The sequence below is a fragment of the Chrysemys picta genome, chromosome 18 (genome assembly GCF_011386835.1).
Source record: "Chrysemys picta bellii isolate R12L10 chromosome 18, ASM1138683v2, whole genome shotgun sequence".
Taxonomy (NCBI): Eukaryota; Metazoa; Chordata; order Testudines; family Emydidae; genus Chrysemys; species Chrysemys picta.
In genome coordinates, this window is record NC_088808.1 from 21,005,692 (window position 1) to 21,018,442 (window position 12,751).

Below are 12,751 nucleotides of genomic sequence, written 5' to 3' on the forward strand. Positions count from 1 at the left end.
CAACATTGAGTTTATGCTGGTTTTGATTCTCTCTGAATTGGTTCAACCACCCTTAATACACAACACCATGAATGCAGTACAACATACGCGTGTGTGTGAGGGTGAAAGAAATGAAAATCTTTTACCTTCCCCTCAAGAGAGGGCACTGAGACCGGGCAGTAGTATCAGAGATGCCAACTGTCCTGGTTTTGACTGGCACACGCTCAGCAGACGACCGTGACAAAGTATGAGTGCTTTCATTTGTTACGGCTGTCAATGCCGCATCTCAGACACTCACACGGTCTGGTTCAGTTATTCCTTGAATGTTTCCCCTTCCCATCAACTGTTATTTCTACCCCACAAAAATGCCTAAGCAACATGTAATATAAACACTGAATGTAATTTGATGCAGAAGTCTCTTCTCGCAGAATTATTTAACCCACCACCGCAGCGGGAGCATTGTACCGAGTAACTAAAATCAGACTCACAGCAGGGACAGCTTTGAAGAGTGCCGATGCTAGTCGCACTAACTAAGGAAACGCAGAGACCCACAAGGTCAATTGCCTGCATATTTGCGTGTCTCAGATTATCCTGGGTGGATGTTCATTAACTGTGGTGCCTGCAGTGCACAGCAGGAGAGCGCAGGACTATGAAGAACTGTAAATTAATGACTCATTACAGAACCCTTCCTTCAAACACAGGCATGCAGGGAACTCACCAGGCTCCCTGTTAGCAAACACGTCTGGGAGGAAAAGCAGAGACCCTCCCCGTGGCGAAGGGGCTTCCTTACCTTTTCAAGTTTGGAGAGGGCCAAGGAATAACTGTCCTTTGCTCTGAACTGCATGAACCTCATATTGGACGGGTGGGTCAGCTCGGTGATGATGCTAAGGCTTGGAAACAGCCTGCAATGGAAGGCAGACTCGTCAACGTCTGATGCTCGCGCATTCCAAGAGAGGCGGAGAGGAGGAAACTTTCAGCTTTGAAATGTGGCCAAATAAAGAGTGGAAACGGCCTTGTGCCCCATCCAAGATCCGAAACAGGCTGGGGCTAGAGCACCACAAGCTGTACAAGCAAGGCCGGCCCCAATACCACCTCACTGACCCCCCTTTCAATTCTCTCTATTAACTGGAGTGATGCTAGGTGCACACCGACAGCGTGGCTGGCGATGCGCAAAGCTGGGGACAGAGTGAGGGACTCTCCTTATTAACTAGCACGCCTGCGTGCAAGGGCCAGCTGCAGGCCGTGTCGAACACAGGAGCCCACCCCGGGAACCCAGACCTCATATCTGCTATAGATGCCTGACCCTGCAAAACCTCGGTGTGCAGAATCCCCTCTCACACCAAGGACAGTTCAACTCATTGCAGAAAGGGCCAGCTAATATAGGCACCTCCCATCGGATAGCTCGCACCCTCTGCCTGGGGCCATTCTCAGTCTTTTATTTCCAGTAAGACAAATAAAATACTATAAGAAGAGAGGCAGGCGCAAATGACAGCAGAACCCAGAGCTGCTTCTTACCGGAACATGGTCTGGACGTTGACAATTGTTTTTGCGTCTGCCATGTAATCCTCTTCTGCGCTCATTGTGCTTTCCTTATCCACAACCACCAAGTTGTCAGCATAAATGATCCCACACTGCAGCAAACTGTCGAGGCTGGAACAATCCCCCAAGACAAAAGGTTGTGGGAGGGTTAATCCATTGGAAAATAAGATGCTGAATGATAGTTTGCAAACATACCCATGTCTTTGCACAGAACAAATGCCCAGGCAATCCTGTGCATGCAAAAGTCTTTTGAAATAACCATAACCATGTCCAGTGCAGACTAACAAATCCTAGGAGAGGGAAAAATTTGAGATGAAGCCCAAACTATTGTACAGTGGCAGGGTCTTAAAATGCGACCCTCTCCCAACTTTAGCTGTGCCAGTTAGAGAACCCAAGAAATCAAATGTATGATATGTCTGCTAGGGAAGAAAGAGCCTAACCTAATTCTAGATGGTTGTGCTCCAATACTACAGTGATGGGAGTCCATATAACTACCCGGACTCATGGACAGAAAAGTGGGGCTAGTCTTGGAAGTAGAGATGGAGAAGACCATCTCCGAATTTCCCTGAAGCCCTGGGGAAGTTCAGCTCTGAATACGAACTTCACTGCTGCTGTCCACGCCTATAACGTGGGGATCAGCTAAGTAGGATGGGAGGAGCTACGCGCCATTGATTAGGCTTTATGAGCCTGCATGTGAAGCTGATTATTCTTTCAGTCCCTATGATAAATACTGGTCCTTGTTGCCAGTGATTCTGTATGCCTGGTACTGGCCGTATAGCATCACTTTGCTTATTTAATTTTCCTCTGGAGAATCAGGGCTATTTTCTCCCTTGATTTGCAACACATTGTAAATAACGATAGTTGTAAACAAGACACCTACTTATCGATCGTGCCTTCCATGTAGTAAACCATGGGGAAACAACAGATGGCTTCCAAGAAGTGGTTCTCAGGCCTGGAAGAAGAGAGGCAAACAGCAAGAAGGTTCATAGGGGCATTTTCTTTTCCTCTTGCTTACTAGTATAAATCAGGAGTGAATGCACATAAGTCAATGGTGAAAAACAGAGTGACAGGAGAATCAGGCCATCAGATACACTAGATTTTAGGTATTATATTAAAAATGCTAAAACCTCCCATATATACACAGTATGAAACACCCATTTGAATGCAAGGAAAGATCGGATGCAATGGAAAACAACTTTGGAAGAGTACTTGCTTGTTGTCCAGTAGCAATACAATTGGGTTTAACTCTTTCCGGGACCTATAGTATGCACGGAGAGGGACGATGAAATTATACAGGCCGTTCCCAGCAGTCTCTGCTGAAACTATAATCAATTTGTTCTTAAACCCATAGGCCTTGGCATCTTCATAACTGTTGTGCTTGCAGCCCTGTGCAGAGACAGAAAAGCACCATGGCTCAGTGATCAGTCTATAGAGCTGCCCATCTGTCCTGACACTGTGTGTTTTCCCCCCGGAAAGGGGAACTGTCTAACATTCAGACATGGCAAAAGCACTGAGCCAGCTCGGCTCTGAGCTGGGAACTGTGCAGAAGTTCATGAGCACCCAGAGTGAGAGAATGATCCTGCAGACAGTTGATCTAGAGAGGATTTGGAATGTACCCAAATTTCAACCTTCCGTGTCTGGGCCTGAGGGCTTTGATGGCCCCACGGCCTGGCTCGCTTTCACTATTTTTTCTTTTTTCAGTTTGGAAAGTGAAATTTGTGCTGCTGGAAGGGATCAGACTAACCAGTCCTGGAGAGGTTAGCTCTCTACTAACCAGACCTAGCCCAGCGCCAGCTCTCCCAAACTGCCCCACATGTGCCTAGAACCTGACTCGCAGGGATACCCTCCCAAAGGAAGTTCAGTCTCCAGGTCTAGTCAGTCCTTGGGCTCACAGCTGAGACTTCTAAAAAGGAGGTCAGTTATTATGGTGGGTTTAGTGCTCAGGACTCCTGCCCAGGAGGGACAAGACCAATGACTTGTTTCATAGACCCCAGGATGTCAGAGAATAACAACTTTCAGTGACTGATGAACTGGGATGTGTTTGAACCAGTGACTTAGGTCAGAAACATGAAGGTGCCTTTTTACATGACCAGTTCCCAACAGTGCAATCACAGCTGGTTTTGGGGAACCCTGCCAGGCGTGCCCTGAAGTTCAGATGTTTCCCTTGTGGATCAACGCCTGGAGAGCGACAAGCCTCTAACATGTCACTGAGATGAATTCTGAGTTTAAGTTAAAACTAATACGGTTCTCCTACGCAGGGCTGGATCGTCAGCTGGTGGGAACCATCGATTGACACCAACTGAGGATGTGTCCCCCGGGTGTCTTTAACCTTACTTTTGCACTCCCCTTAACCCACTGCTCTAACTTATGCTGGCTGCAAAAGACCAAATTGGCCAAACTACAGCTGCAGGACTGATGCATGAAGGTGTCCTGGCGACTAAATTGACTCCATGTCACTGGAAGATCAGGCTTAAATGGGAGTCACTCTGCCAGGCTCAGTCAATCAGTCTTTCAGACTAATTTTCACTGGCAGGGCAATGTAAAGCAGCCATACTGGCCCCTCCTCAGAATGAGTTAGCTTATTTTAAGGAAAAACAAGCAAAGGAAGAACAAAAGTAAAGTCTCACTGGGAGTGAGCACAGTGTCTGCTCTGTAACATGCTGCCTCATCCTGCCTCGCAAAATGGCAGCTGCCACTGAAGACACCAATCTCCTGGGAACTTCAAGGTGCAATACACAGAAAACAGCCACCCGGTTGTACACAGCCCTGTAAGTATTGCTTAAAAGGAAAAGTTTACCCCAGAAAACTAGAGAAGTTCCTGCATCTTTTCAATAAAATGTTTCCAGCCCTCTCACAGATAACAGTGCGAGGAAAGCAAACACGCTTTACAAAGCCAGAAAGTAACCACCAGTCGACATATCACATCTCCTGCATGACTCATTCTGCTGCACGGGGTCTGCACAGGACTAGCCTGGCACGTTTGAGCTGCTGCCAAAAAGCAGGTGTTTTCACATTCTCGTTTTCCCAAGTAAGCATTACGTCTATTCCCCCTGCTGTGTGCTTCGTACAACTCCAACCAGCAGCATGGTCCAGTGCTAACACACAGGGCTATGTGCAGATGTAGGGTCTATTCTCTCCCTATCACTGACCCAGTGTAACTTCACTTCTGTCTATCTAAGGTGCATATATGGCCCCCATAGCTGTATTGATCTCCTCACAATCTTTAATGTATTTATCCTCTTTCCACCCCTGGGACTAGGGAAAATACTAATGTCCCCATTTTACAGATGGGGAGTTGATACACAGATTTAGTGACTTGTCCAAGATCACATACAAAATCTGTGGTGGAGCTGACCCTTGGTCTCCGAAGTCCCAGGCTTGTGTTCTCACCACTGGGGGGAATAATGCTGCCCTACCTTAGCAACATGCTTCAAGCTCCTGCCACAAATGCAAGTGCAAATAACATCACTGGAATCTTTAAATACGGTCACAGCAGCCTCTTACCTTGTCCAACCTCAAGCAGCAGAAAGGGGCTTTTACAGGTAGAAGGTGGCACAAAGTGGGAGAACTCCCAATATAGGGCGAGTTCGGGGGGTAGCCTTTCACATATCTGCAGAGGAGACAACATGCATCAGGGCACATGTCTATTTTTCACACACAAGGAACACTTATTTGCCCTGGCAAACACATTTGTCCATACACAGACTGTTTAGAAACACTGGAACCTCATGGGTTTATGCAGATCACGCTAAGGATGTTTTATAAATTCTTCCAAAACAGCCTGGGAATTTTTCAAGATAAGTTTCTTTGAAAATACTTTTGCCATGCCCAGGCTCCGGAAATATCTTTTAAAGTCTTTGTTCTTATGGACAGCCAGAGAACTAAGCAGACTGTGGAAGATAAAGGCATCTAGCAACTTTTAACAGCAATGGGCCTGAACCTACATCTTAAATCTAAACAACACAGAATGGCAGAGCGTTCCAAGCCCGATTCAGATTCACAATCTCACAGCACATTTGTAGGTGGGTTTTTTTTAAACATCCTGGACATACTGTAATTTGTGTTTCTGATATAACGGAAGGAATAGAAAGCTTTTAGCTTACAAAGTAATTAAAAGTATACGTTAAATTATAAGCCAGATAAATTTGTGTGAGCATGGACACATGCATCTGCACAAATTGTTTATCTTGTAAGAACCAACACACACAGAAACACACACACACACACACACACACACACACAAACACACACGATTTATTAAAGCCATGTCACAAATGAATGCAATGCCGACTGCTACTTTAAATGAATATTTTTACAGCTGGAATCAACATTTTATTTCCCTAATGATGGAGAATGCCGAATACAATCCCTTCGCTGCCCCGGAGGTAGCAGAGGAAAGGGAGCTGGTGGGAAAATTCTCCTTAGTCCACAAAGTGCTTCTAGCTCAGCGTGACTTATTCAGAGATCAAGGGATGCTTGTCCAAAACGGCAAGCAAGGAACTGTGAATAAGGCAAAACTGCTTCACCGTCAGTGTCTGAGAAGTTAATGTTTTGAACATACTGAACTGACCACATGGTGTTGCTCCAGCACCATTGTATTAACATCATAAACGTTGACGTAATTTCTGCTCGGCTCAGCATGTCATCGCGGATAACATTCAATCACAGTTTCCACAGCAATATAGCAGAAGCAGAGTCAAAACTATTAACGGGAGGTTAATTTATGCAAACGGGATTTTAGTGAAGGGTAAAATAATTTCATTGGGTTTGTTCTTCCACTCCACTGGGAAATGCGAAATACCAAGATGAGCCCTGCTGGCTATCTTAATAGACAGCACAGATCTGAGGACTTTTTTCGGTTCTCGCTGGTGATTCCTGCATCGCACTTCAATACTGGCCTTGCTCTCTCGGAAGTCGAAAGTCCCACTGATTTTAACAGGACCAAGATCAAGGCCTTAGCAATGTGCTATCAATAGTATTATTTAACGTTCATATTATGGTCGTGCCCAGTGGACTCAATCGGGAACAAAGCCCCACGGCACCAGGGGCTGTGCATACAAAACACCGATTAGCTGTTCAACTCTCGTGCCTGTAGCTTATCAGTAATAAACACAAGACAGATGCTTTGTTACAGCATCTGCAGGCAACAGCCAGGGGGGCCTCACCGGAGAAAATCCCTGATTCAAAGCTGAGCAGGATCACTACTCTCCCTTTGTCCATCCCAGGGCAGACTAATGCTTTCTTGGTACAAACTCCTAGTGCAAACCAGGAAAGCGGCACTTTATACTGGTGGAGCTTAACTCAGGCTGGGATGGTGGCAAATCCTCAGTGTAACCAAGACATTAGACTTTGGAATGGTGACCCAAGAGAAGTGATAGAAAAACCACTGCCCGGGTCACCTGAACTAAACCAGAGAAAACATTCAACAATACACAGTGAGGAACCATGGTGCACTGGCTATGAGTTGGAGGAGACAGCCTACCTCTTAGGTCTCCTCCACCCCTAATTTCTATTATTCAAGCAGCTGCAACATGAGATCATTTTATTGCTGTACGTTTAACTGAGGTGTCCCTTGATGAAAAAGAAAAACCCCACAGAACACAGCTCAGATCGCAAATTCCCTTATATCTGATTTTATTGTTCCATAACTCCAATCCAGATAGGCAGGACTGTATGACTGTATTTTAGCGAGGACCTGTCTAGGCACGATTCCTCATTCCTTTTCCTTGCCACCCTGGGGTTGATCGAATTACCCGATGGCATCATACAGAGTAGCACCCTTCAGTGCAGGATCTTTGCTTTTAAAGATGCATGCTCAAAAATTGCAACCTGGTGCTTTTATAGCTCAAATATAGTTTATGCACCACAAATATTTCCCTCTTTGAATAACTGCCTTCTGCAAGGCTTCTTGCACCTTTCTCTGAAACAACTGGTGCAGACCACTGTGAGAAGCAGGCCACTGATCTGAGCCAGTCTGATCATTCCTATCTTTCTAAACCTCTCTCTTCTTTTGAACAACCTGCAGTATTTACTGTTTCTCTAACATAGGCTTACAACTATGTTCAATTTCCAGCAATTTCTGCATCTCTCAAACTTTTTTTTTTGAGACAATCTTTAATTAAATTAAATTGAGATTTAGCTGAATACATGTGTGCCCAGTGCTTTGAAGATGGAAGAGACAAGATAAATGGTAACTGTTATTAGATTTAGAGACAGGGTTATGTTAAACCCAGATGGATTTACAAAAACCGCAAAGAATGTGTATTTATTGCAAATTGTTGAGAGATGTCTCATTGTATCAACTCAAAGCACAGCTCAGAAGTGCAGCTTGCTTAGGTAGGTACAATAAGAGGTTATCCCAATATAAATAAGTAAATAATAATCGTAGCAAGCTCACCAACTTTTAACATCACAGCTGGGTTTTCAAAGGAACCTACGGTACTTAGATTGTAAGCAATTTCAGGCAGGTGCCATTTTTGGCATGCGTTTCTACAGCCACCACCATCCTGATTCATGATCAGGACTCTTTACTCACTACCACAATATAAATAATGAAATAATAATAATAATAGTGGAGTTAGCTGAAAGACGATGGTAATTGGACACAGAAGCCCCTTAAAGTCTTTTGAAAATCCCAAGCCACACAGAGCTGACTGCTTATCCTGATGCAGTGACACTAACATTAAGAGATGATGCTCTCAAATGGCAACTCACTCTACAACAGTAAGTCCTTCGTCATCTGACTGCGTCATCTCATCTTCTGACTGGTCGCTGAGCAGATCACAGGGCAGGAGGGAGGAGCTGTCTGCTAGCTCTAGGACCGGGGCAATGCTGGGCCGTCTGTTACCCGAGCCATTTTCTGATGGCAGGGTCAGCTTGCTGCTGTTAACAGGGCGACATTCCGTGTTCTGCAGGTCCATGGCTACTGTACCTGGAAAGGAAGAGGGAGGAAGGACAATATAAATAGCAATAAATAATGATTCTGTCCAGTGTCTTATGCAATGGCACTGCGGGGAAGAAAGCAGAGCCGGCTTTAGGAAGTGCGGGGCCCGATTCGAACAGTTTTGATGGGGCCCCGGCAGGGATGACTGAAAAAAAAAAAAAAAAAACCACGTAAAAAAATATGTGGGGCTTGTTCTCACCGGGTGGCACTCGTAGTCTTTGGCGGTTTGTCCTTCACTCGCTCCGGGTCTTTGGTGGCACTGAAGGACCTGCTGCCGAAGTGCTGCCGAAGACCCAGAGCGAGTGAAGGACCCGCCGCTGAAGTGCCGCCGAAGACCCGGAGTGCTGCCGGGTGAGTAAAAATTAAAAAGGAGCCTCTAGCCAGGGAAGGGATTCTTGGCCACTTGCCCCCACCCCGGCGGCCCTGCCACTGGGCGCGGGGCCCTCTTAGGCACAGGGCCCGATTCGGGGGAATTGGTGGAATTGGCCTAAAGCCGGCCCTGGAAGAAAGGACAGGAAGAACGTCCAGTTACACTTTGTATTACGGTTCTGTTTATAAACCGTCTACAAAAGCAGCTAGTAAATGATGAATAGATGGTATAAGCATGTTACAGACATCAGTAGGACATATTACCAGATGGTTCTAAGCACATCAGCATAAGGTGTTGCAGATGGTTCTAAGCAACCTATTGACCCATTAGACTCTATATAAATTGGTTACTTCTTTATTAAGACAGCTATTAATAATTTATAAATGGAACTTCGATATAAAGGGTAGCCAAATACTTATATCCCAGACACAAGACGGGAACTTTCACTAGCTCCGCTGTATCAATAGGACTGCTTGCACTCGTAAAGCTAAGCATGTACTTATGTGTTTTGGATCGGGGCCAGAGTGCTCAGAACCTTGCAGGATTGAACCCTTGTACTGATAGAGGTTTGCGATAGAGCAAAACTGAATCTGTGTTCAGCAGGGTAATGATCGATATACAAGGTGCCCCCTTCATGGTATGGCTGGGAAATATTTGCACTTCTCAGGCTTTCTGACATATTCACAATGACATCCAAAGCCCTCGACAGGCAAGATTTCAATCATTCATTGGGAATTTAGAAAATTGGTCTGATTTATAAAAATCTTGGAGAAAAATATCTGACAAAACTTGAACTAACCCATTCTGAAAATGTGGAGAACATTTATACCTGAGCTTATGCGATTCAATTCCAAGGGGACATTGACTCTGAAGCCAAACAATAAACATGTAAACACACTAATGAACAATTTCATTGCTCGGCAGAGCTCACATGACAGGCAAGGGATGATCAGATTATGGAGCTCTCTTGTGAGGGAAGTCTCATTTTGGCATCTCACAGGGACAGAGCTGGATTTTGGGAGGGTTTAAGAGGGGTAACGTCGTCCCTCAATTCGACCCATTCTTATTTGTGACTCTAATTGCTATTTTTCCAACTCACTGAATTCCCCGGATAGCACAATACATTTTCTGACTATATTTGAACTCAAAATAACCCATATTTGACTGGAACATCTGAGGGCAACCACTGTCTCCCATCGTTTCAAAAATGGGAACATTCTGCTTGCTTGCACGGTTGCTATAGCAAGTATTTTGCTGCTTACGAACATTCTGGAATCCTAAAAGCTTGGTGCAGAAAAATCACATCATAACATACAATGTGAAAATATCCCCGCGTGGCAGCTGCTCCCCTCCTCACGTGGCCTGATTTCCAAGCAGCTCATCAGCAGATCTTATGCTCTTTTTGAATGCTGAAAGCAGTAACCCCACAACGGAGCAAGCAGCCACTGGCATTATGGGCTATAACTAAGCCTGCGAGTCTGTCACGGAGGTCATGGAAGTTACGGATTCCACACCCCCCGGAGCACCCACGGCCCCCCACCCAAGTTTTAGTTAGGGGTATATAGTAAAAGTCATGGACAGGTTACGGGGCTGTGAATTTTTGTTTACTGCCCATGACCTGTCCATGACTTTTACTAAAACTACCTGTGACTAAAACGTAGCCTTAACTATAACGAATAGTCTGGGCTTTTCTTTTTCTGAAAAGTCTTAGCTGTAGAACTACAAGGCTTTTGGTTACCATACTGTTTTTCATGGGAGAGATTATCAGAAACACTGAGGGATTTAGGAGCGCAAGTCCTACTGAACTTCAAGTCTCTTAAATCCCTTACACACTTATGAATTACACCCTTGCCACCGACATTCCTCACCAAAGAATCCTCAAACATTTGAGATTAAAAGAAAAAAATGTTTCAAACCGCTCATTTTCTTGCATTCATAAATAAGTTCCACATTCCAAGTTCATTAAACTATGTCCAAGTTCTTGTTAAAATGTGGGTACAGTTTTGGCCACAATAGAGACCGGAGCATGGATCCAAGGAGTATATTACAAGAATGACTGGAAAAGGGATTTTTGTTTTAAACCCATGGATTAGTCATAGTCAAATGAAAATGTCAGACACCTGGGAATTTAAAAAATACAATGAGAAGTCACCGGCAAAATACCCATGCCAGACTAATATGTCTCATATCCTTTTATGTTTAAGTGGAACCACTTTGTCTCTTTCCAAATGGCCAGTAAAAACCTAGTTGTGTATGTCCATAATAGCCTGAGAGGGTTGGATGTAGTGAGTAGCTGGAAAGGAGATTTAGGCCTACTCTACAATCTTTACAGCACCACAGCTACACTGATCTAGGTATCCTGGAAACCTTGTTTAGGAGAGGCCGTTTCTATCACCTTGCAGCCCAGATGGAGCTGCATCTTGCTGGTGGCTAAAGCACTGCTATCAACACATCCCTCTTACCAGATCATGGGTTGCTGTGAGTTCAGACATTCGTAAAACATGGTACAACCTGCCAATGGAAGGGCCTAAAGATTTTCGGAGCAGTATTATTAACACCACCATCCCTGGCTCATCCCTCGCTCTCCACCCACACTGCTGACGGCTCTTAAGAGCAGCGTTTGTCCAGAGAACTCAAGGATCATTTTTCTTAACTCTTTCAGCTTTACCTTCACGAATCTTTCTCTTTCCCAAGCTGTAATTCATAGCAGCGGGGAGCTGTTAACCTCACTGATTCATAGCCTCCTGCGGTCTCACAAAGACAATGCACCTCCAGCTCAGTGCTTGCTCCTCTTCCCTGCCCATTAAAACCCCTGTCGGCTCCATCCATGCTGTAAAATAACATGGCTCAACCTGTGGTGCCGAAACATGCAAAGCCAGGACAAAGCAAGGCCAGAACATTGCTCTTGAGTGTTGCCATCTCATTAAATATTCAAAATGGAGAGTCTGGGTGGGATTTTCAGCCCACATAAGAGAATTAGGCACCCAATGACTTTCAATGGGACTTGGGCACTTTTCTTCCTCACTTCCTTGGAAAAATCCCATCTCTTTTCTCCTACCTACTTGGGCCAGGATGTTCAGAAGTGATTCTGGGTTCCTTCATTCTTTGGGAGCTCAGCTTGAGACCCCTTACAGGGGCCTGATTTTCAGAGGGAGGGGTGTTCTGAAAATCAGGTGCTTTTAAGGTGTATTGAGTTGGGAACTCAAAATCAGCAGTCACTTTCGGAAATCGTGACCATCGGCTTTCCATGAATCTTTGTCAAATGCAAATATTTTTAAATAGCTACAAAAGCGGTGAATGCCACGGTGAACAAAGTGCAGGAGTTCGGCTCGCTCCCCCTTGTTGCTAGCCAACTAGTTGAATGCTGAGTGACCTACTTGCGAAATATAATTTCTATCTATCTCTCATCTGACTTTTGAAAAAGCTCCCACTGAGAACAAGCCAAGTAACAAGAACATCAGCCAGTGCTGTTCAACGAGGAGCTTTGTGTCTTGCTGCTGGGAGAATCTTTGCAAGTTTATGCTCTTGAGTGTAAATGGATAAATGATTTGTCTGAAATACAGTCTCCTGTTGTGCCTGGGCTTCTCCTGACAACCCCCCCATTTCAGGCTGCCCAGAGAGAAGCTGGAAATAATGTTTCATGGTATTTTGGAGAAAGTGCATCATGCACTTCAGAGCGACCTGCACCATTTGCCAAGTTATGCAAGATAAACATGATTTCAAATGCAGACAACAGAGCCTATTCTTCTGTCCAAGGCCTGAGGTATTTCTGGGAGCAAGTAACTTTAATGCTAATGGACATGCTGGGCATTAGCATTTGCAGGGAGTATTTTCCATTTGAGAAGCTAGAGGGGGAGAAGTAGCGTTATCCCGTTTTACAGTCATAGGTTCCAAGGCCCAAGAGGCCCACTGTGATCATT

At 45.0% G+C, this 12,751-nt stretch overlaps 1 protein-coding gene across 13 annotated transcripts in view; it reads right to left on the bottom strand.

Moving 5' to 3' along the window:
* The window catches only part of KCNT1 (potassium sodium-activated channel subfamily T member 1), a 206,966-nt gene that overhangs the window by 22,642 nt on the left and 171,573 nt on the right, over positions 1-12,751 (bottom strand). For all 13 annotated transcript variants that reach the window (XM_065572204.1, XM_065572206.1, XM_065572205.1 and 10 more), the window contains 6 exons: positions 8,233-8,449; positions 5,023-5,128; positions 2,732-2,904; positions 2,399-2,470; positions 1,495-1,629; positions 770-881 (listed from right to left, as the gene is read on the bottom strand). In XM_065572204.1, coding sequence (XP_065428276.1) covers positions 770-881; positions 1,495-1,629; positions 2,399-2,470; positions 2,732-2,904; positions 5,023-5,128; positions 8,233-8,449 — 815 coding nt within the window. The remainder of the gene's footprint in view (positions 1-769; positions 882-1,494; positions 1,630-2,398; positions 2,471-2,731; positions 2,905-5,022; positions 5,129-8,232; positions 8,450-12,751) is intronic.